Below are 26,657 nucleotides of genomic sequence, written 5' to 3' on the forward strand. Positions count from 1 at the left end.
CCATGGGAAAATCCCTGTCCCGGCAGCCCCCGCGCGACGCCCGGGCTGAAGCCGCCCGGCGGCCATTTTTAATGTGGGCACGGACGGGAGAATCCCTGTCCCGGCAGCCCCCGCGCGACGCCCGGGCTGAAGCCGCCCGGCGGCCATCTTTAGTGTGGGCACGGGGAGGGCCGGAGCAGAAGACAGAGAAAGGGAGAGAGACAGAGGGGAAAGGGGGCAGGAAAAGAATCAATCAATCAATCAATCAATCAATCAATCAATCAATCGTATTTATGGAGCGCTTACTGTGTGCAGAGCACTGGACTAAGCGCTTGGGAAGTCCAAGTTGGCAACATAGAGAGACGGTCCCTACCCAACAGTGGGAGGGGGAGACAGAGAACGAAACCAAACATATTAACAAACTAAAATAGAATAGATGTGTACAAGTAAAATAAATAAATAAACAGAGTAATAAATACGTATAAACAGATATACAGGTATAGTCCCCGTACGTAGAGACGGTCCCTACCGAACAGTGGGTTCACAGTCTAGAAGGGGGAGACAGAGAACGAAGCAAAACATATTAACAAGATAAAATAAATAGAATAGATGTGTAGAAGTAAAATAAATAAATAAATAAATAGAGCAATAAATACGTATAAACATATATACAGGTACAGTTCCCGTACATAGAGACGGTCCCTACACAACAATCAATCGTATTTATTGAGCACTTACTGTGTGCAGAGCACTGGACTAAGCGCTTAGGAAGTCCAAGTTGGCTACATAGAGAGACGGTCCCTACCCACCAGTGGGCTCACAGTCTAGAAGGGGGAGACAGACAACAAAACCAAACATAATAACAAAATAAAATCAATGGAATAGTCAATACGTACAAGTAAAATAAATAGAGTCATTCATTCATTCATTCAGTCGTATTTATGGAGCGATTACTGTGTGCAGAGCACCGGACTAAGCACTTGGGAAGTCCAAGTTGGGAACATAGAGAGACGGTCCCTCCCCAACAGTGGGCGCACAGTCTAGAAGAAGAAGAATGATGGCCTTTATTAAGCATTTACTATGGGCCAAGTGCTGTTCTAAGCGCTGGGGAGGTTACGAGGTATTCATTCAGTCATATTTATTGAGCGCTTACTGTGTGCAGAGCACTGGACTAAGCGCTTGGGAAGTACAAGTTGGCAACACATAGAGACGGTCCCTACCCAACAGTGGGATTGAGTGAATGAATGAATGAATGAATGATGTGACTTCAATCAATCAATCAATTGTATTTATTGAGCACTTACTGTGTGCAGAGCACTGGACTAAGCGCTTGGGAAGTACAAGTTGGCAACAACTTGCACTTGCCCAAAGTCACCCGGTTGACAATTGGAGAAGGGGGCAGGGAGGGAGGGGGAGATGGTGGGGAGAAAGGAAAGTGGGGAGGGGGAGAAAAGGCGGTGGGGGGGGAGGAGAAAGGGGAGAGGGAAGGAGGAAGGGAACGAGGGGGAGAAAGGAGGGAAGGGCTGGAGGAAGGATGGGGAGAAAGGGGAGAGGGAGGGGGAAGGGGAGAAAAAGGAGAGAGGGAGGAAATGGGGAAGGGGTAGAGGAAAAAAGAGAAAGGGGGAGAGAGGAAATGGGGAGAGGGAGAGGGAAAAAGAGAAAGGGGGGAGAGAGGAAAGAGGGAGGGGAGAGAGACACCCAGCCTGGAGTTCAATGTATCAAAGATTTGAGGAGGAAGAGCCGTCTTCTAGGGCCCATATATACAACTAATACCAACAGCCAGAATAACAATATTAATCATGGTATTTATTAAGCATTTACTATGAGCCATGTAGTGTACTAAATGCTGTAGAGGAAGGGCTCTCCTCTAGGGCCTGGGTATACTACTAATAAGAACAACAATAATTCATTCATTCATTCAATCGTATTTATTGAGCGCTTACTGTGTGCAGAGCATTGTATTAAGCGCTTGGGAAGTACAAGTTTGCAACATATAGAGACAGTCCCTACCCAACAGCGGGCTCACAGTCTAGAACAGGGAGACAGACAACAAAACATATAAACCAAATAAAATAAATAGAATAAATTCATTCATTCAATCGTATTTATTGAGCACTTACTGTGTGCAGAGCACTGGACTAAGCGCTTGGGAAGTACAAGTTGGCAACATATAGAGACGATCCCTACCCAACAGCGGGCTCACAGTCTAGAAGGGGGAGACAGACAACAAAACATATAAAATAAATAGAATAAATATGGACAAGTAAAATAAGTAATCAATCAATGATACTTATTTAAAGCTCACTGTGTCCAGAGCACTGGACTAAGTGCTTGGGAGAGTACCGCACAACAGTCATCAGAGGCATTCCCTGCCCACAAGGAGCTTACAGTCTAGATAATAGTAATAATAGTATTTGTTAAACATTTCCTCTGTGCCAAGCACTGTACTAAACCCTACGGTAGATACAGTTAATCAGGTTGGTCACAATCCATGTCCCCCATGGGGCTCACAGCCGAAGTAGGAGGGAAATCCCCATTTCACAGATGAGGAAATGAAGGCCCAGAGACGTTAAATGATTTGCCCAAGGCCACACAGCAAACAGTAAGCGCTCAATAAATACGACTGAATGAATGAAAGTGACAGAGCCGGAATTAGAACCCAATAAATACAATTGAATGAATGAAAGTGACAGAGTCGGAATTAGAACCCAGGTTCTCAGACTCCTGAGCCTGGGCTTTTTCCACTAGGCCACACTGCTTCTCTAAACCTAATAATCATATGTATTGAGTCCTTACTGTGAGCAGAACACTGTACTAAGAATTTGGGAGAGTCCAATAAAGTAAGAGTTGTTAGACAGTAGCCCTGCCCTACACAGTTAAAGCCTGCTGTGATACACACATGAATGCTGAGGATTCATTTATTCATTCAATCAGATTTATTGAGCCCTTACTGAGTTGGGAGAGTACAATATAACAATAAAGGATTGTTATTTAAGTTATTTAATTGTTAAGGATTTATTACTTGTTACATTGATGTGCTAAATGGATGGGTTTCATTAATATGGTAAAATTTCAAGGGTTTGCAAAAACTGAGTGTGCTGCAGTACACGTAGGCTATGTTGATATGTTTAAAGTCTACATTGTCATGTAACTGATTGTTAAGGATGTGGACTTCCCTCGGAGTCAGAGGGTGTAGGTTCTAATCTCGTTTGTCTGCTGTGTGACCTTGGGCAAGTCACTCACTTCATCATCATCAATCGTATTTATTGAGCGCTTACTGTGACTTGTCACTTGTGATACACTTGTGATACACACATTCATGTGTGTATCACAGCAGGCTTTAACTGTGTAGGGCAGGGCTACTGTCTAACAACTCTTACTTTATTGTCACTTCTCTGTGCCTCTGTTCCTTCATCTGTGAAATGGGGATTAAGACTGTGAGCCCCATGTGGAACAGGGACTGTGTCCAACGTGATTAGCTTGTATCTACCCCAGTGCTCGGAACAGCACCTAACAAATACCATTATTATTATTATCATTATTATTATACAACCTCCCCTTCCCCCCAACCTACCTAAGAACTGTATGTTTCTGGCTCCTCAGGTACTAGTTATGGTAATTGTTAATCAATCAATCAATCGTATTTATTGAGCGCTTACTGTGTGCAGAGCACTGTACTAAGCGCTTGGGAAGTCCAAGTTGGCAACATATAGAGACAGTCCCTACCCAACAGTGGGCTCACAGTCTAAAAGGGGGAGACAGAGAACAAAACCAAACATGCTAACAAAATAAAATAAATAGAATAGCTATGTACAAGTAAAATAAATAAATAGAGTAATAAATATGTACAAACATATATACATATATAAGCTTTTACTGTGTGACAAATGGGGAATATGTCAGCTTATTTTCTTGTGTTGGACTCTCCCGAGCGCTTAGAACAGTGCTCTGCACGTAGTAAGTGCTCAATAATTGTCAAGCCCTGTATTAAGCACTTGGGGTGGATTCAGACTATGAGGTCACAGTCCCTAACCCCCCGTGGAAATCTAAAAGGGAGGGAGAACAGACACTGCACCCCCAATTTATGAATGAGGAAACTGAAGCCCCGATAAGCAAAGTGACTTGCCCAAGGTCACACAGCAATCAATCAATCATATTTATTGAGCGCTTACTGTGTGCAGAGCACTGGACTAAGCGCTTGGGAAGTCCAAGTTGGCAACATATAGAGACAGTCCCTACCCAACAGTGGGCTCACAGTCTAAAAGGGGGAGACGGAAAACAAAACCAAACATACTAACAAAATAAAATAAATAGAATAGATAGGTACAGGTAAAATAAATAGAGTAATAAATATGCACAAACATATATACATATCTACAGGTGCTGTGGGGAAGGGAAGGAGGTAAGACGTGGGGGATGAAGAGGGGGACGAGGGGGAGAGGAAGGAAGGGGCTCAGTCTGGGAAGGCCTCCTGGAGGAGGTGATGCCGTTAGGATCCAGGTCCTCTGGCTTCCTGGCCGGTGGTCTTTCCACTCGGCAAACACTGTTTCTTACTCTCTGTTTATTTGTTTTGACTTTGCCGTCTTGGTTTGTTGATTCTGTTCTTATCCTGTTGACACACCGGCCCAGATTGTGTGTCTGCTCTGTTATATCTTCCCATCTATTCCTTGGTACAGCCCAGGGCTTTGGGCACATATTAAGTGTGCAATCATTACCCTAACTAGTTGCCTCTCTTTACCCAAGTCCCCATCCCTGCTCTACCCAACTCTCACCCTTCCTTCTGCATCACCCTGACTTGCTCCCTTTATTCCCCTGTTTATTATTCATTCATTCAATCGTATTTATTGAGCACTTACTGTGTGCAGAGCACTGGACTAAGCGCTTGGGAAGTCCAAGGTGGCAACATATAGAGACAATCCCTACCCAACAGCAGGCTCACAGTATAGAAGGGGGAGACAGACAACAAAACAAAATATAACAAAATAAATTGAATATGTACAAGATAAATAGAGTAATAAATATGTACAAACATCTATACATATATACAGGTGCTGTGGGGAAGGGAAGGGGGTAAGATGGGGGGGATGGAGAGGGGGACGAGGGGGAGAGGAAGGACTTCTAGACTGTGAGCCCGCTGTTAGGTAGGGACCGTCTCTATGTGTTGCCGACTTGTACTTCCCAAGCGCTTAGTACAGTGCTCTGCACACAGTAAGCGATCAATAAATACGATTGATTGATTGATTGAAGGAAGGGGCTCAGTCTGGGAAGGCCTCCTGGAGGAGGTGAGCTCTCAGTAGGGCCACTGTACTAAGCTCTTGGAAAGTCCAAGTTGGCAACATATAGAGACAGTCCCTACCTAACAGTGGGCTCACAGTCTAGAAGGGGGAGACGGAGAACAAAAACCAAACATACTAACAAAATAAAATAAATAGAATAGATATGTACAAGATAAATAAATAGAGTAATAAATATGTACAAACATATATACATATATTCAGGCGCTGTGGGGAAGGGAAAGAGGTAAGGTGGGGGGGATGGAGGGGGGACAAGGGGGAGAGGAAGGAAGGGGCTCAGTCTGGGAAGGCCTCCTGGAGGAGGTGAGCTCACAGTAGGGCCACTGTACTAAGCGCTTGGGAAGTTGGCAACATATAGAGACAGTCCCTACCCAACAGTGGGCTCGCAGTCTAAAAGCCTCCTATGCACCAATGCATGTGGGGGGGGGGAGCCACTTTTTTTTGCATGCAAAAAATGCAAAAAAAAGTTGCTGTGAGTGAAGCGACGACTCACCGGGACCGGATGTTGCCAACTTGTACTTCCCAAGCGCTTAGTCCAGTGCTCTGCACACAGTAAGCGCTCAATAAATACGATTGATTGATTGATTGATTCCCCTCCCAGCCCCATGGCACCTACGTCCATAACTGTCATTTCTTTATTTATATCCATGCCTGTCTACCCCTGTAGACTGTGAGCTGATTGTGAGCGCGTCTTAGTGGAAAGAGCACGCGCTTGGGAGTCAGAGGTCGTGGGTTCTAATTCCGGATGCGCCACTTCTAAGCTGTGTGATTTTGGGCAAGTCACTTAACTTTTCTGTGCCTCAGTTACCTCACCTGTAAAACAGGGATTAAGACTGTGAGCCCCACGTGGGACAACCTGATCACTTTGTATCTACCCTAGCGCTTAGAACAGTGCCTGGAACATAGTAAGCACTTAACAAATGTCATTAAAAAAAATAAAAGAAATCAATGATTCCTCCTTGACATCAGTTCCAATGTTTAGGGATTTAATTACGGTATTTGTTAATTAATTATGTTATTTGTTTAGTGATTACAGGCACTAACATCCTGAACTTTCCCCTCAAATCTCAAACTTTTCCTCTACCAGCTCATTTTCATTCATTCATTCAATTGTCTTTATTGAGCACTTACTGCACGGAAAGCACTGTACTAAGCGCTTGGGACAGTACAAGATAACAACAAACAGGCAAATTCCTGCCCACAACGAGCTCAGAGTCTAAAGGGGGAGACAGACATTAATAGAAATAAATAAATTACATACACAGGTATATGCATATATGCTGTGAGAAGCAGTGTGGCTCAGTGGAAAAAGCCCGGGCTTTGGAGTCAGGGATCATGGGTTCAAATCCCGGCTCCGCCAACTGTCAGCTGTGTAACTTTGGGCAAGTCACTTCACTTCTCTGGGCCTCAGTTCCCTCATCTGGAAAATGGGGATTAAAACTGTGAGTCCACCATGGGACAATCTGATCACCTTGTAACCTCCCCAGCGCTTAGAACAGTGCTGTGCATATAGTAGGCGCTTAACAAACATCCTTAATTATTATTATTATGGGAGGGGGAATGAATAAAGGAGCAAGTAAAAGCACTTCAGAAGGGAGTGGGGGAAGAGGAGAGGAGGGCTTAGTCAGGGAAGACTTCCTGGAGGAGATGTTCCCTCAGTAAGGTTTTGAAGTGGGAGAGAGCAATTATCATCAATCGTATTTATTGAGCGCTTACTGTGTGCAGAGCACTGTACTAAGCGCTGTCTGATGTGAGGAGGGAGGGCATTCCAAGCGATTAGTACAGTGCTGTACTGTACTTAGCGCTTAGTACAGCGCTTGGGAAGCAGCGTGGCTCAGTGGAAAGAGCCCGGGCTTTGGAGTCAGAAGTCGTGGGTTCAAATCACGGCTCCGCCACTTAGCTGTGTGACTTTGGTCAAGTCACTTAACTTCTCTGGGCCCCAGTTCCCTCATCTGTAAAATGGGGATGAAGGCTGTGAGCCCCACGTGGGACAACCTGATTACCTTGTATCTACCCCAGCGCTTAGCACAGTGCTTTGCACATAGTAAGCGCTTAACAAATGCCAGCATTATTATTATTATTATTACAGTGCTCTGCACGCAGTAAGCGCTCAATAAATACGATTGAATGAATGAATGAATTCCAGGCCAGAGGTAGGTTGTGGGTGAGAGATCGGCGGCGAGATAGACCGCTTAATATAGTGCCCTGCACACTGTAAACGCTCAGTAAATATGATTTAATTGCATGAATGAATCCCTGAGTTTGTGGAAACTTTTCTTGATCCTGCTGACATTTTTTGCTTTCTCCATAGACCATTTCCTTCTTTCCCTGGACCGTCCCCCTCCCTTCTAGACTGCGAGTCGGTTGTTGGGTAGGGACCGTCTCTATATTCATGCATTCATTCAATCGTATTAATTGAGCGCTTACTGTGTGCAGAGCACTGTACTAAGCGCCTGGGAAGTACAAGTCGGCAAAACATAGAGACGGTCATTCATTCAATCGTATTTATTGAGCGCTTACTGTGTGCAGAGCACTGTACTAAGCGCTTGGGAAGTACAAGTCGGCAACATATAGAGACGGTCATTCATTCAATCGTATTTATTGAGCGCTTGCTGTGTGCAGAGCACTGTACTAAGCGCTTGGGAAGTACAAGTCGGCAACATATAGAGACGGTCATTCATCAATCGTATTTATTGAGTGCTTACTGCGTGCAGAGCACTATACTAATCAATCAATCAATCATATTTATTGAGCACTTACTGTGTGCAGAGCACTGGACTAAGCGCTTGGGAAGTACAAGTCGCCAACACATAGAGACGGTCATTCATTCAATCGTATTTATTGAGCGCTTACTGTGTGCAGAGCACTGGACTAAGCGCTTGGGAAGTACAAGTCGGCAACATATAGAGACGGTCATTCATTCAATCGTATTTATTGAGCGCTTACTGTGTGCAGAGCACTATACAAATCAATCAATCGTATTTATTGAGTGCTTACTTTGTGCAGAGCACTGTACTAAGCGCTTGGGAAGTACAAGTCGGCAACACATAGAGACGGTCATTCATTCAATCGTATTTATTGAGCACTTACTGTGTGCAGCGCACTATACTAATCAGTCAATCAATCAATCGCATTTATTGAGCGCTTACTGTGTGCAGAGCACTGTACTAAGCGCTTGGGAAGTACAAGTCATCATCATCATCATCAATTGTATTTATTGAGCGCTTACTATGTGCAGAGCACTGTACTAAGCGCTTGAGAAGTACAAATTGGCAACATATAGAGACAGTCCCTACCCAACAGTGGGCTCACAGTCTAAAAGGGGGAGACAGAGAACAAAACCAAACATACTAACAAAATAAAAACAAGTCGGCAACATATAGAGACGGTCATTCATTCAATCGTATTTATTGAGCGCTTGCTGTGTGCAGAACGCTGTACTAAGCGCTTGGGAAGTACAACTCGGCAACACATAGAGACGGACATTCATTCAATCGTATTTATTGAGCGCTTACTGTGTGCAGAGCAATGTACTATTCAATCAATCAATCGTATTTATTGAGTGCTTACTGTGTGCAGAGCACTGTGCTAAGCGCTTGGAAAGTACAAGTCGGCAACACATAGAGACAGTCCCTACCCAAAAGCGGGCTCACAGTCTAGAAGGGGGCTCACAGTCTGGAACGGGTAGATATGTTGCCAACATGTAATAATAATAATAATAATTGGCATTTGTTAAGCGCTTACTATGTGCAAAGCACTGTTCTAAGCGCTGGGGAGAATATAGGGTGATCAGTTTGTCCCCCGGGGGGCTCACAGTCTTCATCCCCATTTTCCAGATGAGGGAACTGAGGCCCAGAGAAGTGAAGTGACTTGCCCAAGATCACACAGCAGACATGTGGCGGAGTCGGGATTCGAACCCATGACCTCTGACTCCAAAGCCGGGGCTCTTTCCACTGAGCCACGCTGCTTCTCTAACATGTCCTGAGCGCTTAGTCCAGTGCTCTGCACACAGTAAGCGCTCAATAAATACGATTGTTCTCTATATGTTGCCAATTTGTACTTCCCAAGCGCTTAGTACAGTGCTCTGCACATAGTAAGCGCTCAACAAACACGATTGATGATGATGATGATGATGATTGATGATGTCCTTCCAAAGCGCTTCGTCCAGTAAGCGCTCCATAAATACGACTGAATGAATGAATGAGTGAATCCCTGGGTAGGAAGGCGGTGTCGCAGCGCCTCCTGCTGTAGAGAAGTTGAAGGTGCGGGTTCGGCGCGGAGAATCGCGGCCCCCTCCCTCCCCAGGCCCATTTTAACGCTTCCGGACTACATTTCCCAGCAGGCCTCGGGGCCCAGGAGCCCTAATATGGGCCGGCCACCGGGAGGTCTCGCGAGAGTTCCGGAGTGGGGCTCGCTGCGGCTGCTGCTGAAGACCGAAATTCGGGGGGAGGGGCTCGCGAGATCTCGCGAGAGTCGGTGGAGCGCGCGCGGGGCAGGTCTCGCGAGAGTTCCGGAGCGGGGGCTCGCTGCGACTGGCGCTGAAGGCCGAAATCCGAAGCGGGGTGGCTCGCGAGGTCTCGCGAGAGTTGGCGGAGCGCGCGGGGCAGGTGAGGTGCGGGCCGCGGGGCCTCCTTCTTCAGTAGAACGTGGCACCTTCCATCATCATCATCAATCGTCTTTATTGAGCGCTTACTATGTGCAGAGCACTGTACTAAGCGCTTGGGAAGTACAAATTGGCAACATCTAGAGACGGTCCCTACCCAACAGTGGGCTCACAGTCTAAAAGGGGGAGACAGAGAACAAAACCAAACATACTGACAAAATAAAATAAATAGGATAGATATGTATAAGTAAAATAAATAAATAAATAGAGTAATAAATATGTACAAACATATATCCATATATACAGGTGCTGTGGGGAAGGGAAGGAGGTAAGATGGGGGGGATGGAGAGGGGGAGAGGAAGGAAGGGGCTCAGTCTGGGAAGGCCTCCTGGAGGAGGTGAGCTCTCAGCAGGGCCTTCGCCTCACGAAGGGCTGCCCCTTGTCTCTCTATGTTGCCAACTTGTACTTCCCAAGCGCTTAGTCCAGTGCTCTGCACACAGTAAGCGCTCAATAAATACGATTGATTGATTCCCCCCCTTAAACGTGCCCACCCTTCTCAAGGCCCAACTGAGAGCTCACCTCCTCCAGGAGGCCTTCCCAGACTGAGCCCCTTCCTTCCTCGTCCCCCTCTCCATCCCCCCATCTTACCTCCTTCCCTTCCCCCCAGCACCTGTATATATGTTTGTACATATTTATTACTCTATTTATTTTACTTGTACCTATCTATTCTATTTATTTTATTTTGTTAGTATGTTTGGTTTTGTTCTCTGTCTCCCCCTTCTAGACTGTGAGCCCACTGTTGGGTTGGGACTGTCTCTCTATGTTGCCAACTTGGACTTCCCAAGCGCTAAGTCCAGCGCTCCGCACACAGTAAGCGCTCAATAAATACGATTGATGATGATGATGATAACTCTGGACGCTCTGGACGCTTTTCCCGCCTCTCCCATTGAGGCCCTAAGCGGGAAGGGGAGATGACCCCCGGGCCTGGAATGCCCCCAATCCCTCTGCCCATCCGCCAAGCTATATCTCTTCCTCCCTTCAAGGCCCTGCTGAGAGCTCACCTCCTCCAGGAGGCCTTCCCAGACTGAGCCCCTTCCTTCCTCTCCCCCTCGTCCCCCTCTCCATCCCCCCATCTTACCTCCTTCCCTTCCCCACAGCACCTGTATATATGTATATATGGTTCTACATATTTATTACCTTATTTTACTTGTACATATCTATTCTATTTATTTTATTTGGTTAGTATGTCTGATTTTGTTCTCTGTCTCCCCCTCCTAGACTGTGAGCCCACTGTTGGGCGGGGACTGTCTCTATATGTTGCCAACTTGGACTTCCCAAGCGGTTAATCCAGTGCTCTGCACACAGTAAGCGCTCAATAAATACGATTGATTGATTGATGAGGCCTCGGCTATAGTGCCCTCCCGGATGATGGGGGTCTATTAGGGGTGGGGGGCCCACAGGAACATGCTCTCGAAGCCTTGGTTTCCTCTCCCCCCCCACATACCGACCCTGCTGCCTCCCGACTCCCCCGGGCCTGGTTTTTGGGGGGTGTGGGGATGTGTGTGTTTGTGTGTGTGTGTGTGTGTGTGAGTAGCAGGGACCCCCGGGGTGTGGGTGTGTGTGCATAGCAGGGACCCCCGGGTTGTGGGTATAGTAATAATGGTACTTATTAAGCGCTTACTCTGTGCAAAGCACTGCTCTAAGCGCTGAATGTGTGTGTATCGCAGGGACCCCTGGGGTGTGGGTATAGCAGGGACCCCGGGGTGTGGGTATAATAATAATGGCATTTATTAAGCGCTTACTATGTGCAAAGCACTGCTCTGAGCGCTGAATGTGTGTGTGTAGCAGGGACCCCTGGGGTATGGGTATAGCAGGGACCCCGGGGTGTGGGTGTAATAATAATGGCATTTATTAAGCGCTTACTATGTGCAAAGCACTGCTCTAAGCGCTGAATGTGTGTGTATAGCAGGGACCCCGGGGTGTGGGTATAATAATAATGGCATTTATTAAGCCCTTACTGTGTGCAAAGCACTGCTCTAAGCGCTGAATATGTGTGTGTGTGTGTGTGTGTGTGTGTGTGTATAGCAGGGACCCCCGGGTGTGTGTAGCAGGGACCCCCGGGATGTGGGTATAATAATAATAATGGCATTTATTAAGCGCTTACTGTGTGCAAAGCACTGCTCTAAGTGCTGACTGTGTGTGTGTGTGTGTGTGTGTGTGTGTGTGTAGCAGGGACCCCCAGTGTGTGGGTATAATAATAACGGCATTTATTAAGCACTTACTGTGTGCAAAGCACTGCTCTAAACGCTGAATGTTTGTGTGTGTGTGTGTGTGTGTGTGTGTGTGTAGCAGGGAACCCCGGGGCGTGGGTATAATAATAACGGCATTTATTAAGCACTTACTATGTGCAAAAGCACTGTTCTAAGCGCTGGATATAATAATAATGGTATTTGTTAAACGCTTCCTATATGCCAAGCACTTTTCTAAGCTCTGATGTGTGTGTGTGTGTGTGTGTGTGTATAGCAGGGACCCCCGGGGTGTGGGTATGGGCGTCTTTGTGTATATATTAGAGAAGCAGCGTGGCTCAATGGAAAGAGCCCGGGCTTTGGAGTCAGAGGTCGTGGGTTCAAACCCCGGCTCCACCACTTGTCAGCTGGGTGACTTTGGGCAAGTCACTTCACTTCTCTGGGCCTCAGTTCCCTCATCTGTAAAATGGGGATTAAGACTGTGAGCCCCCCGTGGAACAACCTGATCACCTTGTAACCGCCCCAGCGCTTAGAACAGTACTTTGCACATAGTAAGTGCTTAACAAATGCTATTATTATTAGTAGTAGTAGTAGTATTATTATATAGCAGGGGCCCCGTGTCTCTCCCCAGCCAGGAGCAGGGCCATCTCCCTGTCTCCCCATCCCTCTAGACTGCCAGCTCGTTGTGGGCAGGGAATGCGTCTGTTATACTGTGCTGTTGCTATCTCTCCCAAAAGCTTAGTCCAGTGCTCGGCACAAGTAAGCACTCAATAAAAAATAGGGCTTCCTCCCTTCAAAGCCCTACTGAGAGCTCACCTCCTCCAGGAGGCCTTCCCACACTGAGCCCCCTCCTTCCTCTCCCCCTTCTTCCCCCACCTTACCTCCTTCCTCTCCCCACAGCACCTGTATATATGTATATATCTTTGTACATATGTATTACTCTATTTTATTTGTACATATTCTATTTATTTTATTTTGTTAATATGTTTTGTTCTCTGTCTCCCCCTTCTAGACTGTGAGCCTGCCGTTGGGGAGGGACCGTCTCTATACGTTGCCAACTTGTACTTCCCAAGCGCTTAGTACAGTGCTCTGCACACAGTAAGCGCTCAGTAAATATGAATGAATGAATGAATTACCCTATTTTATTTGTACATATTTATTCTATTTTATTTTGTTAATATGTTTTGCTTTGTTCTCTGTCTCCCCCTTCTAGACTGTGAGCCTGCCGTTGGGAGGGACCGTCTCTATACGTTGCTAACTTGTACTTCCCAAGCGCTTAGTACGGTGCTCTGCACACAGTAAGCGCTCAATAAATACGATTGGATGAGTGAATGAATAAATATGCCTGACTGACCCCATGTAATAATAATAATGATGATGATGGCATTTATTAAGCGCTTACTATGTGCAAAGCACCGTTCTACGCACTGGGGAGATTACAAGGTGATCAGGTTGTCCCATGGGGGGGATCTCACAGTCTTAGTCCCCATTTGACAGATGAGGGAACTGAGGCCGAGAGAAGTGAAGTGACTTGCCCAAAGTCACACAGCTGACAATTGGCGGAGCCAGGATCACGATCTCTGTGTGTGTCTCTGCCTCCTCAGCCTCCTGCCCAGCCCGGGACGGAAAGACGGATCCTGCCGGGGATGAGCCCGCCCGGCCCCTCCCAGGGGCAGCGGCCCCTCCAGCCTCTCCTGGGGAGCTGGGAGAAGCTGGGGAGGGGTCTCTGGGACCCCCAGGGCCGGGGGCCGGCACTTCTCCGTTGGAGGAGGAGACCCCGGCACCCGAGAAGACCCCTGGAGTGGAGGAGGAGGAGGAGGAGACCCCAATACTTGAGGAGACTCTGCAGCCCACCGGGATGTCCCCGAAGCTCGAAACGGGGGAGGTGATGGAGGAAGGTGCCAAGGAGCTGCTCCCCGAGGACCAGGGCCCTTAGTAAGTTCATTCATTCAATTGCATTTATAATAATAATAATGGCATTTATTAAGCGCTTACTATGTGCAAAGCACTGTTATAATAATAATAATAATGGTGTTTATTAAGTGCTTACTATGTGCAAAGTACTGTTATAATAATAATAATAATGCATTTATTAAGTGCTGTTCTAAGCACTGTTCTAAACGCTGGGGAGGATACAAAGTGATTAGGTTGTCCCACGTGGGGCTCACAGACTGAATCCCCATTTTACAATTGAGGGAACTGAGGCACAGAGAAGTCAAGTAACTTGCCCAAAGTCATACAGCTGACAAGTGGCGGAGCCGGGATAATAATAATAATAATAATGGCATTTGTAAAGCGCTTACTATGTGCAAAGCACTGTTCTAAGCACTGGGGGGGATACAAGGTGATCAGGTTGTCCCACATGGGGCTCACAGTCTTAATCCCCATTTTACAGATGGGGTAACAGGCTCAGAGAAGTTAAGTGACTTACCCAAGGTCACACAGCAGACATGTGACAGAGCCGGGATTTGAACCCATGACTTCTGACTCCAAAGCCCGGGCTCTTTCCACTGAGCCACGCTGCTTCTCTGTTCTCTGTGCTGTACTGTGTATATGTTTGTACATATTTATTACTCTTTATTTTCGTTGTACACATTTATTCTATTTATTTTGTTAATATCAATCAATCAATCGTATTTGTTGAGCGCTTACTATGTGCAAAGCACTTTTATAATAATAATAATAATAATAATGGCATTTATTAAGCGCTTACTATGTGCAAAGCACTGTTCTAAGCGCTGGGAAGGATACAAAGTGTTTAGGTTGTCCCACGTGGGGCTCACAGACTGAATCCCCATTTTACAGTTGAGGGAACTGAGGCACAGAGAAGGCAGGTAACTTGCCCAAAGTCATACAGCTGACGAGTGGCGGAGCCGGGATTTGAACCCATGACCTCTGACTCCAAAGCCCGTGCTGTTTCCACTGAGCCACGCTGCTTCTCTGTGCTGTACTGTATATATGTTTGTACATATTTATTACTCTTTATTTTAGTTGTACACATTTATTCTATTTATTTTGTTAATATCAATCAATCAATCAATCGTATTTGTTGAGCGCTTACTGTGTGCAGAGCACTGGACTAAGCGCTTGGGAAGTCCAAGTTGGCAACATACAGAGACAGTCCCTACCCAGCAGTGGGCTCACAGTCTAGAAGGGGGAGACAGAGAACAAAACCAAACATACTAACAAAATAAAATAAATAGAATAGATAGGTACAAGTAAAATAAATAGAGTAATAAATGTGTACAAACATATATACATATATACAGGTGCTGTGGGGAAGGGAAGGAGGTAAGACGGGGGGGAATGGAGAGGGGGACGAGGGGGAGAGGAAGGAAGGGGCTCAGTCTGGACTTGCCTGAGGTCACACAGCAGACGTGGCGGAGCTGGTATTCGAACCCATGACCTCCGACTCCAAAGCCCCTGCTCTTTCCACTGAGCCACGCTGCTTCAGAGACGGTAGACACGTTCCGTGCTTGCAGTGAGCTTCCAGTCTAGAGGTGGAGACAGACATTAATATAAATTAGGCACTTACATTATATCATCATCATCATCGATCGTATTTATTGAGCGCTTACTGTGTGCAGAGCACTGTACTAAGCGCTTGGGAAGTCCAAGTTGGCAACATATAGAGACAGTCCCTACCCAACAGTGGGCTCACAGTCTAAAAGAGTGATCATTTATATATATAAGAACCTAAGGGCTCCTTCAGCTTCCTACAGCTCTACTCCCCTCAAGGAACCAGGTATAATAATAATAATAATAATGTTGGCATTTGTTAAGCGCTTACTATGTGCAAAGCACTGTTCTAAGCGCTGGGGGGGGATACAGAGTGATCAGGTTGTCCCATGTGGGGTTCACAGTCTTAATCCCCGTTTTACAGATGAGGTAACTGAGGCTCAGAGAAGTTAAGTGACTTGCCCAAGGTCACACAGCAGACAGGTGGCGGAGCCGGGATTCGAACCCATGACCTCTAACTCCAAAGCCCGTGCTCTTTCCACTGAGCCACGCTGGTTCTCATCAGCAGGTATCCTGCTTCCCATGCCCAGCTCCGTCCGCTCCTGCTCCAAAAGGGGAGGGATTGAGGAAGTGGGCCCCCGGGGGCCTCTAAATCTCCGTCATGGAAATGGGTTGAGAGAAAATTGTTGTCTGCAATGTGACCTTGGGCATGTCACTTCACTTCTCTAGGCCTCAGCTCTCTTCTGCAAAATGGAGATTAAGATGGTGTGAGCCCCGTGTGCGACGGGGACTGTGTCCAACCTGATTAGCTTGGATCTACCCCAGCGCTTAGTACAGTGCTTTGCACACAGTGCTTAATAAATACGACTGGATGAATGAGTGACATGGGCGGTGTCCAACATGATTGACACGGATCTACCTTAGCATTCTGTATAGAGCCCAGCACATAGTAAGTCCTTAAGAGATACCATAAAAAAAGAAAAAAAAAAAACTCGTCTCCTGCCGAACTCAATCACCCTCCATCGCCGGAGTTGCCTGGAGGAGCCTCAGCTTGTCGTAATTATGAGGAGCAGCGCGGCTCAGTGGAAAGAGCCCGGGCTTTGGAGTCAGAGGTCACGGGTTCAAATGCCCGGCTCTGCCAATTGTCCGCTGTGTGACTTTGGGCAAGTCACTTAACTTCTCTGTGCCTCAGTTCCCTCATCTGTAAAATGGGGATGAAGATTGTGAGCCTCCCGTGGGACAACCTGATCACCTTGTAACCTCCCCAGCGCTTAGAACAGTGCTTTGCACGTAGTAAGCGCTTAATAAATGCCATCATTATTATTATTATAATTGTGGTATTTGTTAAGATTTGTTAAATCTCCAGTGGCTACCAATCAATCTGCGCATCAGGCAGAAACTCCTCACCCTGGGCTTCAAGGCTGTCCATCCATCCCCTCGCCCCCTCCTACCTCACCTCCCTTCTGTCCTTCTCCAGCCCAGCCCGCACCCTCCGCTCCTCTGCCACCGCTAATCTCCTCACCTTTAGGCCTCGTTCTCACCTGTCCCGCCGTCGATCCCCGGCCCACATCCTCCCCCTGGCCTGGAATGCCCTCCCTCCGCACATCTGCCAAACTAGCGCTCTTCCTCCCTTCAAAGCCCTACTGAGAGCTCACCTCCTCCAGGAGGCCTTCCCACACTGAGCCCCCTCCTTCCTCTCCCCTTCGTCCCCCTCTCCATCCCCCCGTCTTACCTCCTTCCCTTCCCCACAGCACCTGTATATATGTATATATGTTTGTACATATTTATTACTCTATTTATTTTACTTGTACATATCTATCCTATTTATTTTATTTTGTTAATATGTTTGGTTTGTTCTCTGTCTCCCCCTTCTAGACTGTGAGCCCACTGTTGGGTAGGGACTGTCTCTATACGTTGCCAACTTGTATTTCCCAAGCGCTTAGTCCAGTGCTCTGCACACAGTAAGCGCTCAGTAAATACGATTGATTGATTGATTAAGCACTTCCTATGTGCCAGGCACTGTACTAAGCGCTGGGGGGATTCCACGGTAATCGGGTTGGGGGACACAGTCTGAATCCCCATTTTACAGATGAGGTAACTGAGGCTCAGAGAAGTGAAGTGACTAGACGGTGAGCCCGCTGTTGGGTAGGGGCCGTCTCTGTATGTTGCCAACTGTACAGTGCTCTGCACACAGTAAGCGCTCAATAAATATGATTGAATGAATGAATGACTTGCCCAGGGTCATACAGCAGACATACGGCAGAGCATCGTTCCCCCATCCTCTCTAAGTAAGCGCTCAATAAATACGATTGAATGAATGAATGACTTGCCCAGGGTCATACAGCAGACATACGGCAGAGCATCGTTCCCCCATCCTCTCTAAGCCCGTGACTCCGGCCTCCTATAGCTCCTGGTTCTACGACTTCACGCAGTGGCCCCAGCTCCTCACCGGCTCCTGGTCCGAATTCAGCTCCCGGCCCGAGAACTTCCTAAAGGGCTGCAAGTGGTAAGGTGAGGGCGGAGGGGGTGGGTATTTGTGCAGATTTATTTTGCTTGTACGTATTTACTATTCTATTTAGTTTGTTAGTGACGTGCATTTAGCTTTAATTCTGTTTGTTCCGACGACTTTGACACCTGTCTACGTGTTTCGTTTTGGCGTCTGTCTCCCCCTTCTAGACTGTGAGCCCGTTGTGGGGTAGGGACCGTCTCTATACGTTGCCGACTTGTCCTTCCCAACCGCTTAGTCCAGTGCTCTGCACACAGGAAGCGCTCAATAAATACGATGGAATGAATGAATGGGAGATGGGGTTGGGCTGGGAGCCACCTCCATCTGGCTAGTCCATGGCGTTTATCTGCCCATTTGGCCTCCTAAACAGCTCCATGAGGCAGTGCTATCAATCGGTGGCATTTATTGTGTATTTACTGTGTGCAAGGTACTGGACTGAGTGCATGGGAGAGAACCAGTGGCATTTATATATATGTATATATGTTTGTACATATTTATTACTCTATTTATTTTACTTGTACATATCTATTCTATTTATTTTATTTTGTTAGTATGTTTGGTTTTGTTCTCCGTCTCCCCCTTTTAGACTGTGAGCCCACTGTTGGGTAGGGACGGTCTCTATATGTTGCCAACTTGTACTTCCCAAGCGCTTAGTACAGTGCTCTGCACACAGTAAGCGCTCAATAAATATGATTGATTGATTTATTGAGCACTTAATGTGTGCCGGGCACCGGACTGAGCGCTTGGGAGAGACTCCATCGGTGATATTTTTTGAGCGCTTAGTGTGTGCGGGGCACGGGACTAAGCGCTTGGGAGAGAATCAGTCAGTGAATTCATTCATCCATTCAATCGTATTTATTGAGCGCTTACTGTGTGCAGAGCACTGTACTAAGCGCTTGGGAAGTACAAAGTGCTTGGGAAGTAGGCGTGTCCTAGCGGGCGTCAGAAGGACCTGGGTTCTAATCCCGGCTCTGCAGCTTGTCTGCTGTGTGACCTTGGGCCAGTTACTTCGCTTCTCTGTGCCTCGGTTCCCTCATCTGTCAAATGGGGATGAAGACTGTGAGCCCTATTTAGGATGGGGACTGTGTCCAACCTGAGTAGCTTGTATGTACCCCAGCACTTAGAACAATGGACTAGCACATAGTAAGCACTTAACAAATACTGTCATTATTTATTGAGCGCTTACTGTGTGCAGGGCACAGGACTAAGTGCTTGGAAGAGTCCAGTACAACAAACTTGGTAGGCATGTTCCACAGTGGGGTCCCAGACTAGAGGGGGAGACGGACTGTAAAATAAATGACGGGCTTTGGACTTAAGTGCTGTGGCTAATGCCGAGTGCTTGAAGGGGACAGGTCCAAGTGCAAGGCGCATCAATCAATCAATCAACTGTATTTATTGAGTGCTTACTGTGTGCAGAGCACTGTACTAAGCGCTTGGGAAGTCCAAGTTGGCAACATATAGAGACGGTCCCTACCCAACAGTGGGCTCTCAGTCTAGAAGGGGGAGACAGAGAACAAAACCAAACATATTAACAAAATAAAATAAATAGCATAGACATGTACAAGTAAAATAAATACAGTAATAAATATGTACAAACATATATCCAGAGACGTTAAGTGAGTTTTTCGCCCCTTCCTTCCTCTCCCCCTCGTCCCCCTCTCCATCCCCCCATCTTACCTCTTTCCCTTCCCCACAGCACCTGTATATATGTATATATGTTTGTACATATTTATTACTCTATTTATTTATTTTACTTGTACATATCTATTCTATTTATTTTATTTTGTTAGTATGTTTGGTTTTGTTCTCTGTCTCCCCCTTTTAGACTGTGAGCCCACTGTTGGGTAGGGACTGTCTCTATATGTTGCCAATTTGTACTTCCCAAGCGCTTAATACAGTGCTCTGCACATAGTAAGCGCTCAATAAATACGATTGATCGATTGATTGACTTGCCCAAGGTCACTCAGCAGACAGGTGGTGGAGCTGGAGATACCAATTATCTTGTATCTACCCTAGCGCTTAGTACAGTGCCTGGCACATAGTATACATTTAAAACATACCGCAATCATAATTATTATTGTTACTGTTTAGGGAGTGGGAGAAGGGGAAATGAGGACTTAATAATAATAATGGCATTTATTAAGCGCTTACTATGTGCAAAGCACTGTTCTAAGCGCTGGGGAGGTTACAAGGTGGTCAGGTTGTCCCAAAGGGGTCTCTCAGTCTTAATCCCCATTTTACAGATGAGGTAACTGAGGCCCAGAGAAGTGAAGTGACTTGCCCAAAGTCACACAGCTGACAATTGGCAGAGCCGGGATTTGAATCCCCCCTGAGCCACGCAGACCCCCCCAGGAGGAGATGGGATTTTAGGAGGGTGTGAAGATCGGGGGAGGAAGTGAGGTGTGGCAGGCATGTGGGTAGACGCCCCTCTCGCGAGGGCTGAGGTGGGGGTAGGGGGTCTCGGCCCTCCCCTGGCCCCAGCTCCAGGTCCCAGCAGCGTGGCCCAGTGGAAAAGAGCCCGGGCTTTGGAGACGGTGGTCATGGGTTCAAATACCGCCTCGGCCAACTGTCAGCTGTGTGACTTTGGGCAGGTCGCTTCACTTCTCTGGGCCTCAGTTCCCTCATCTGTAAAATGGGGATTGACTGTGAGCCCGCGGTGGGACAACCTGATTACCTTGTATCCCCCAGCGTTTGGAACAGTGCTTTGCACATAGTAAGCGCTTAATAAATGCCATTATTATTTTTATTATTATTATTATTTCCTGCCTCTAGGGCTCCAGATGGCTCGTGCCTCCTCACAAACAGCGCTGACAACACCCTGCGCATCTACAACTTGCCCCACGAGCTGTACAGCCAGGAGGAGCCCGTCTACGCCCAGATGGTACGTGACGGGGCCGGGGGGCAGCCAGGAGGCTGAGGGGACCGCCGGGGGGCTGGGTCTCCCCCTCATGGGCCTAGCGATGGAATGGACCCTCTTAGAGAGGTCATGGGTTCTAATCCCACCTCCGCCACTTAGCTGTGTGACCTTGGGCCAGCCACTTCACTTCTCCGTGCCTCAGTGACCTCATCTGTAAAATGGGGATTAAGACTGCGAGAGCCATGTGGGACAACCTGATCACCTTGTATCCCCCCAGTGCTTAGAACAGTGCTTCGCACCTAGTAAGCGCTTAGTTCAGTGCTCTGCCCACCGTAAGCGCTCAGTCAGTCAATGGTGGATGGATGGGTTGGTTGGTCGGCGGTCAGGTGTCCCCGTCAATCAATCAGTCGTATTTATTGAGCGCTTACTGTGCTTACTGCACACAGTAAGCGCTCCATAAATACGATTGATGATGCAGAGCACTGTACTAAGCGCTTGGGAAGTACAAGTTGGCAACATATAGAGACAGTCCCTACCCAACAGTGGGCTCACGTCGTCTCCCCTCCCGTCTCCCCACCCCCAGGAGCCCGTGCTGCGCATGGCGGAGGGCGACACCGTCTATGACTACTGCTGGTTCCCCCTCATGAGCTCGGCCCAGCCCGACACCTGCTTGTGAGTCCCGGCCCGGGACCCCGTCGGACCCCCCGCCGTCCGGCGGCCCGTAGCCCTGCAGGAGGATTGGGTGTGTGTGTGTTGGGGGGTGGGGGTGCCCCCCGTCCCCCCAGCCCCTCGGCCGAGAGCGGGCTTGCTCAGACGAGCAGCAGCCTCATGGTCGGCTTGGGGAAGGGAGCGGGGCCGAGGCGACTGGGGTTGAGGTGGAGGTCCCGGGGAAGGGAGGCCCTGTGGGTGGCCTCTCTTCCCCTCCCGGCTCCCGCAGACTGGACCTGAGAGCCTCCGTCTGGTTGTCCACGTTCCCTTCCCTCCCGTCATTCCCAAGCCTGGATCCTGGCCCTCTCCTGCCGCCAGCCTGGGTCCGCCTTCCCTGCCACCCACCCCCTCAGATGTTGGCTGCTTCTGCTGCACCTCCCCACCTCCCCTCACGGCACGATCCCAGCCTCGCGATGTGTTCTCTCACAGCGTGGCCAGCAGCAGCCGGGAGAATCCCATCCACATCTGGGACGCCTTCACGGGCCACTTACGGGCCTCATTCCGCCCTTACAACCACCTGGTAGGACCCTGTGCGGAAGGCCCCCCCCCAACCCCCTGGCTCCCCCGTTCCTCGGCCCCCCCCAGCGCAGGCCGGACCGGCCCGCCGCTCGAGTCACCGGCCCCATCTCCTCCTCCTCTGTCCATCGCCGGCCATCCCCATCCCTGGGGGTCCGGACTTCAGCCTGTCCCCTGTCCCCACCCAGGACGAGCTGACGGCTGCGCATTCCCTCTGCTTCACCCCGGACGGTTCCCAGCTGTTCTGCGGCTTCAACAGGACCGTGCGGGTCTTCGCCACCGAACGGCCTGGCCGGACGTGTGAGACCCGCCCCACCTTTGGTTAGTCTTCCTGGGGAGCCGATCGGGAGGGGAGGAGCGGCTCGGGGGGGGGCCCGAGGGGAGAGGAAGCCGAGAACGTTTAGTACAGTGCTGTGCCCACAGTAAGCGCCCAATCCGTACCACTGATGGACTGAGGGAGCCAGGGATAGGAGGGGAGCTCGGCCCTGAGGAAATCAGTTCATCAGTCAATCAATCCTGGTCTTTATTGGGCACTTCCTGGGTGCAGAGCACTGTATTGAGCGCCTGAGAGAGGACAGTACAACAGATTTGGTGGGCGAGACCTTTGCCCTCTAGGAGCTGACAGTCTAGAGGGGGAGAAAAGGCAGGGGATGCAACTGGATAGAAGGGAATGGACAAAAGTGCTGTTGGGTTAGAGCAGTCAAGCACTTAAGGGCCATAGAGCTAAACACTCATTTGTTCATACAGTTGTATTTATTGAGCACTTAACTGCGTGCAGAACTAGACTATCAGCTCCTCGTGGCCCGGGATCACGCCTGCCAGTGCTGTTGTATTGCGCTCACTCCAACGGTCTGCACACAAATAGACTGTAAACTCCTCGCGGGCAGGGATCAAGTTTACCAACTCTCACCTGTTAAACGGGGATCGAGACTGCGAGCCCCATGTGAGCCGGGGACCGCGTCCAACCCGGTTTGCTCTTATCCACCCCAGCGCTTAATACAGTGCCCGGCACGCAGTAAGCACTTAATAAATGCCACAATTGTTATTCAGCCCGGTTTACTCTTATCCACCCCAGCGCTTAATACAGTGCCCGGCACGCAGTAAGCACTTAATAAATGCCACAATTGTTATTGTTGTTGTTATCGTTAACTCTTATATCGGGCCCCCAGGTGCTCAGTCCAGTGCTCTGCCCACAGTAGATCGTAAGCTCCTTGCGAGCAGGGATCGCCCCTGCCAACGCTGTTGCCTTGCGCTGTCCCAAGGGCTCAGTGCAGCGCTCAGTCCACGGGAAGCACTCAGTAAAGGCCAGCGATCGATGGAGGCAGAGGGAAGGTGGGGATGGGGGAGGAGGGGCCGGGTGGGAGGCGGCGCCCGTCCCCTCACCGTCCGCTCGGTCCTCGGCAGCGAAGAAGCAGGGGCAGAGCGGCATCATCTCGTGCCTGGCGTTCAGCCCCACTCAGGACCTGTATGCCTGTGGCTCCTACGGGCGCTCCTTGGCGCTGTACTCCCGCGACCAGGGCACCCTGCTGGCCCTGCTGACCGGGCACCGCGGGGGCCTCACCCACCTCTGCTTCCACCCCGACGGCCACCGCCTCTTCTCGGGCGCCCGCAAGGTGGGTCTCGCCGCAGAGCTCCCTCCCCCGCCCCAAACCCCCAAGGTCCCCAGCTCCTCCTCCTCCGCCCCATCTCCCACCGGGTATCTCCATCCCCCCGATGGGGGTGGGGAAGGGCGAGGCCCTGTGGGTCCTGAGTCCCCTCCAGTCGCCCCTGCTCCCGTTGCCCCCACCCTCCAGCTATCACCGCCACTTTTGCCTCCAGGATGGCGAGCTTCTGTGCTGGGACGTGCGGCAGCTGAGCCGGGCGCTGCTGGCTCTCAGGCGGCAGGTCACCACCAATCAGCGCATCTACTTTGACCTGGACGCGTGAGTGACCACCTTGGCCCCACGCCCCGCGCCTTCCCTCCCTCCCATCACCTCCAGGCCCACCCCTCACTACCTTCCCCCTTCCCCCTTCCACCTCACCCTGCCCCTTTCCTCCCTCCCTTCGCTGCCGGGGCCCGGGAAACTCCAGCCCACCCCTCACTGCCTCATCCTCCCTTCTCACCCTGCCCCTTTCCTCCCTCCCTTCGCTGCCGGGGCCCGGGAAACTCCAGCCCACCCCTCACTGCCTCATCCTCCCTTCTCCCTCCAGCACGGGGCAGTTCCTGGTCAGCGGCAGCACGGTGGGCCATGTGTGCGTGTGGGACACCGGGCAGCTGCCCCCCGGGGCCGCGGAGGACGGGGGGGGACCCGTCCCCACTGCTGACCTTCTCGCCCCAGCGGGACTGTACCAACGGAGTCAGGTGAGGGGCCGTGGGGGGCCCATAGAGGGGGCAGGGCAGGGAGAGCTGGGGCCTGAGGGGTGTCCAGGAAGGGGAACCTTGAGGCTGAGATGACCAAAAACAGCCTCTCCTTTTCTGTCTCTCTTTCCTTTGCCAACCCATCCTCCCTCTTGCACCCAACTCCTCCTATTTGTCTCTCTGGCTCTCTGTCCGTCTCTCTCTCTCTCTGCCTGCTCCCTATCTGTTCCTGTGCCTCTATGTCTGGGGCTCTCCCCCTCCCCGGCCTCCAGTCTCCACCCCAGCCTCCCGCTGCTGGCCACGGCCTCCGGCCAGCGCGTCTTTCCCGAGCCGGAGGACAGCGAGGAGGAAGGCGAGGAGCGGCACCCCCTCCTATCCCTCCGCAACACCCGCCCCGACTGCCGCCTTCAGCTGTGGTGGGCTGGTGGCGGCCCGGACACCGGGCTGCCCTGCTCCTGAGGGGTCCACGGGGGTTGGGCCGGAGCGGTCCGACGCCGGTGTCCCCCACCTTCGAGGAGGCCGTGGTGAGGGGCGGGGACGGCCCGGTTGCCGGCGGCCCCGGCCCCTGAGGGGTCCGCTGGGCGATGCCCGCAGCCCCGGCTCCTAAGGCGTCTGCGAGGGTGACCCGAACACCCGCGTCCCCGGTCCCTGAGGGGTTCATGGGGGTGGTGGGGGCGGCCTGGACATCAGTATCCCCACCTCCAATGAGGTGAGTTGGGGGGGGGGGGGGGGCGGCCAAAGTGGGGGAAGGGGTCTATAAAGGTGTTTTGTATGACTTGGACGCCTGACTGCTGTCTGATGTGGGGAGTCAGGGTCGGAGCGGGGGGAAGGGGGTGGCGCAGATGGGGAGGGGGGACTCACAACGCTGGGCCAATCCGAGCCCTTTGGTGACGGTCCAGCAGTGGGTGGGACAGGCAGGAGGCTCAACCAGCCAATCAGCCCCAGCACCTGCTGAGATGTCACAGAATTGGGGGGGGGGGGGGGGATGCACCCAGTTTGCTCCCTTCCTGGTTGCTAGGGCGACCGAGAGTAAACTGAGGGGGGCGGGTTTCTGGCTTTGTTCTCTGGTAGCCGTGGTGGGGGAAGCTGGGAGCCGTGAGTGTGTATATGTATGTGTGTGTGTGTGCGCGTATGTGAAACTAGAAGCAGGGTGTGTGTGTGTATATGTAATGCTAGGAACCGAGCATGTGTGTATGTGAAGCCAGGAACAGGGCGTGAGAGAGAGAGAGAGAGAGAGAGTGAGAGTGTGTGTGAGAAGCTGGTAGCAGGGGTGTGTGTGAGAGAAGCTGGGAACTTGGTGTGTGTGGTGTGTCTGTAGGAGAAGCTGCAAACGGTGTGTGTGTGTGTCGGTGTGAAGCTGGGAATGAGGTGGGTGAAGGGGGGAGCAGATGTGTGTGTAGCTCAGAGCAGGGGGTGTGTGTGTGTAGCTGGGAAAGAGGTGTGGGTGTGAAGGGGGAGCAGATGTGTGTAGCTCGGAGCAGGGTGTGTGTGTGTGTGTGTAGCTGGGAATGAGGTGTGGGTGTGAAGGAGGGAGCAGGTGTGTGTTTGTGCGTGCGTGCTGGTCTGCACGCATCAGCCCCTCTGATCTTCCCTCCATAGCGGGGGAACCCAGCCATTCCCAGGTCAAACCGGAGCCCCCCTTATTTCCCACTCCTCATCCCACTCGCCCCAGTTCCCCCTCAGCCCCCAACCCCCCTGGCATGTCTGCCTCATTAAGTCTTCCCCGAGGAGTGTTCGAGACAGCACCGTTGTTCATCACCAAATGCTAACGAGCGGAAGCTCCTGGCGGGCAGGGGTCGTGTCGTCCAGCCGGGTTGGGTTGGACTCTCCCACTCTTCTGCCCACGGGAAGCACTCGAGAAATACCATTGAGTCATTCTACATGGTCAGGTTTTAGGGTGGGTAGCCTAGCCCAGGTATCCTTTCCTCTAAGAAGTTACCGTCTCTGAAGTCAGCTTGACTCCTGACCTAGCTACCACCCCTACAATCCCCTCAAATCCCAAGCTTCCTAATTACCAGCATTTGTTAAGCAGTTACTATATGCCAAGCACTGTACTAAACGCTCGGCAGAGTCCAGGACAACAGAGTTGGGAGATGTGGCCCCTGCCCCCAAGGAGCTTACAGTCCAGAGGGGAAGACAGACATTAAAATA

The 26,657-nt window shown here is 50.2% G+C and overlaps 1 protein-coding gene across 1 annotated transcript; it reads left to right on the plus strand.

Moving 5' to 3' along the window:
* Positions 1-2: 2 nt before the first annotated feature.
* WRAP53 (WD repeat containing antisense to TP53) lies at positions 3-25,045 on the plus strand. The gene is given in 13 exon segments (XM_038768228.1): positions 3-154; positions 9,579-9,847; positions 13,727-14,057; positions 17,989-18,087; positions 20,860-20,968; positions 21,528-21,616; positions 22,082-22,172; positions 22,357-22,489; positions 23,573-23,781; positions 23,987-24,090; positions 24,359-24,446; positions 24,448-24,509; positions 24,779-25,045. Coding segments are annotated over 13 exon segments (1,923 nt in total). The 3' UTR covers positions 24,966-25,045.
* Positions 25,046-26,657: the final 1,612 nt, after the last annotated feature.

The sequence above is a fragment of the Tachyglossus aculeatus genome, chromosome Y4, assembly GCF_015852505.1.
Source record: "Tachyglossus aculeatus isolate mTacAcu1 chromosome Y4, mTacAcu1.pri, whole genome shotgun sequence".
NCBI lineage: Eukaryota > Metazoa > Chordata > Mammalia > Monotremata > Tachyglossidae > Tachyglossus > Tachyglossus aculeatus.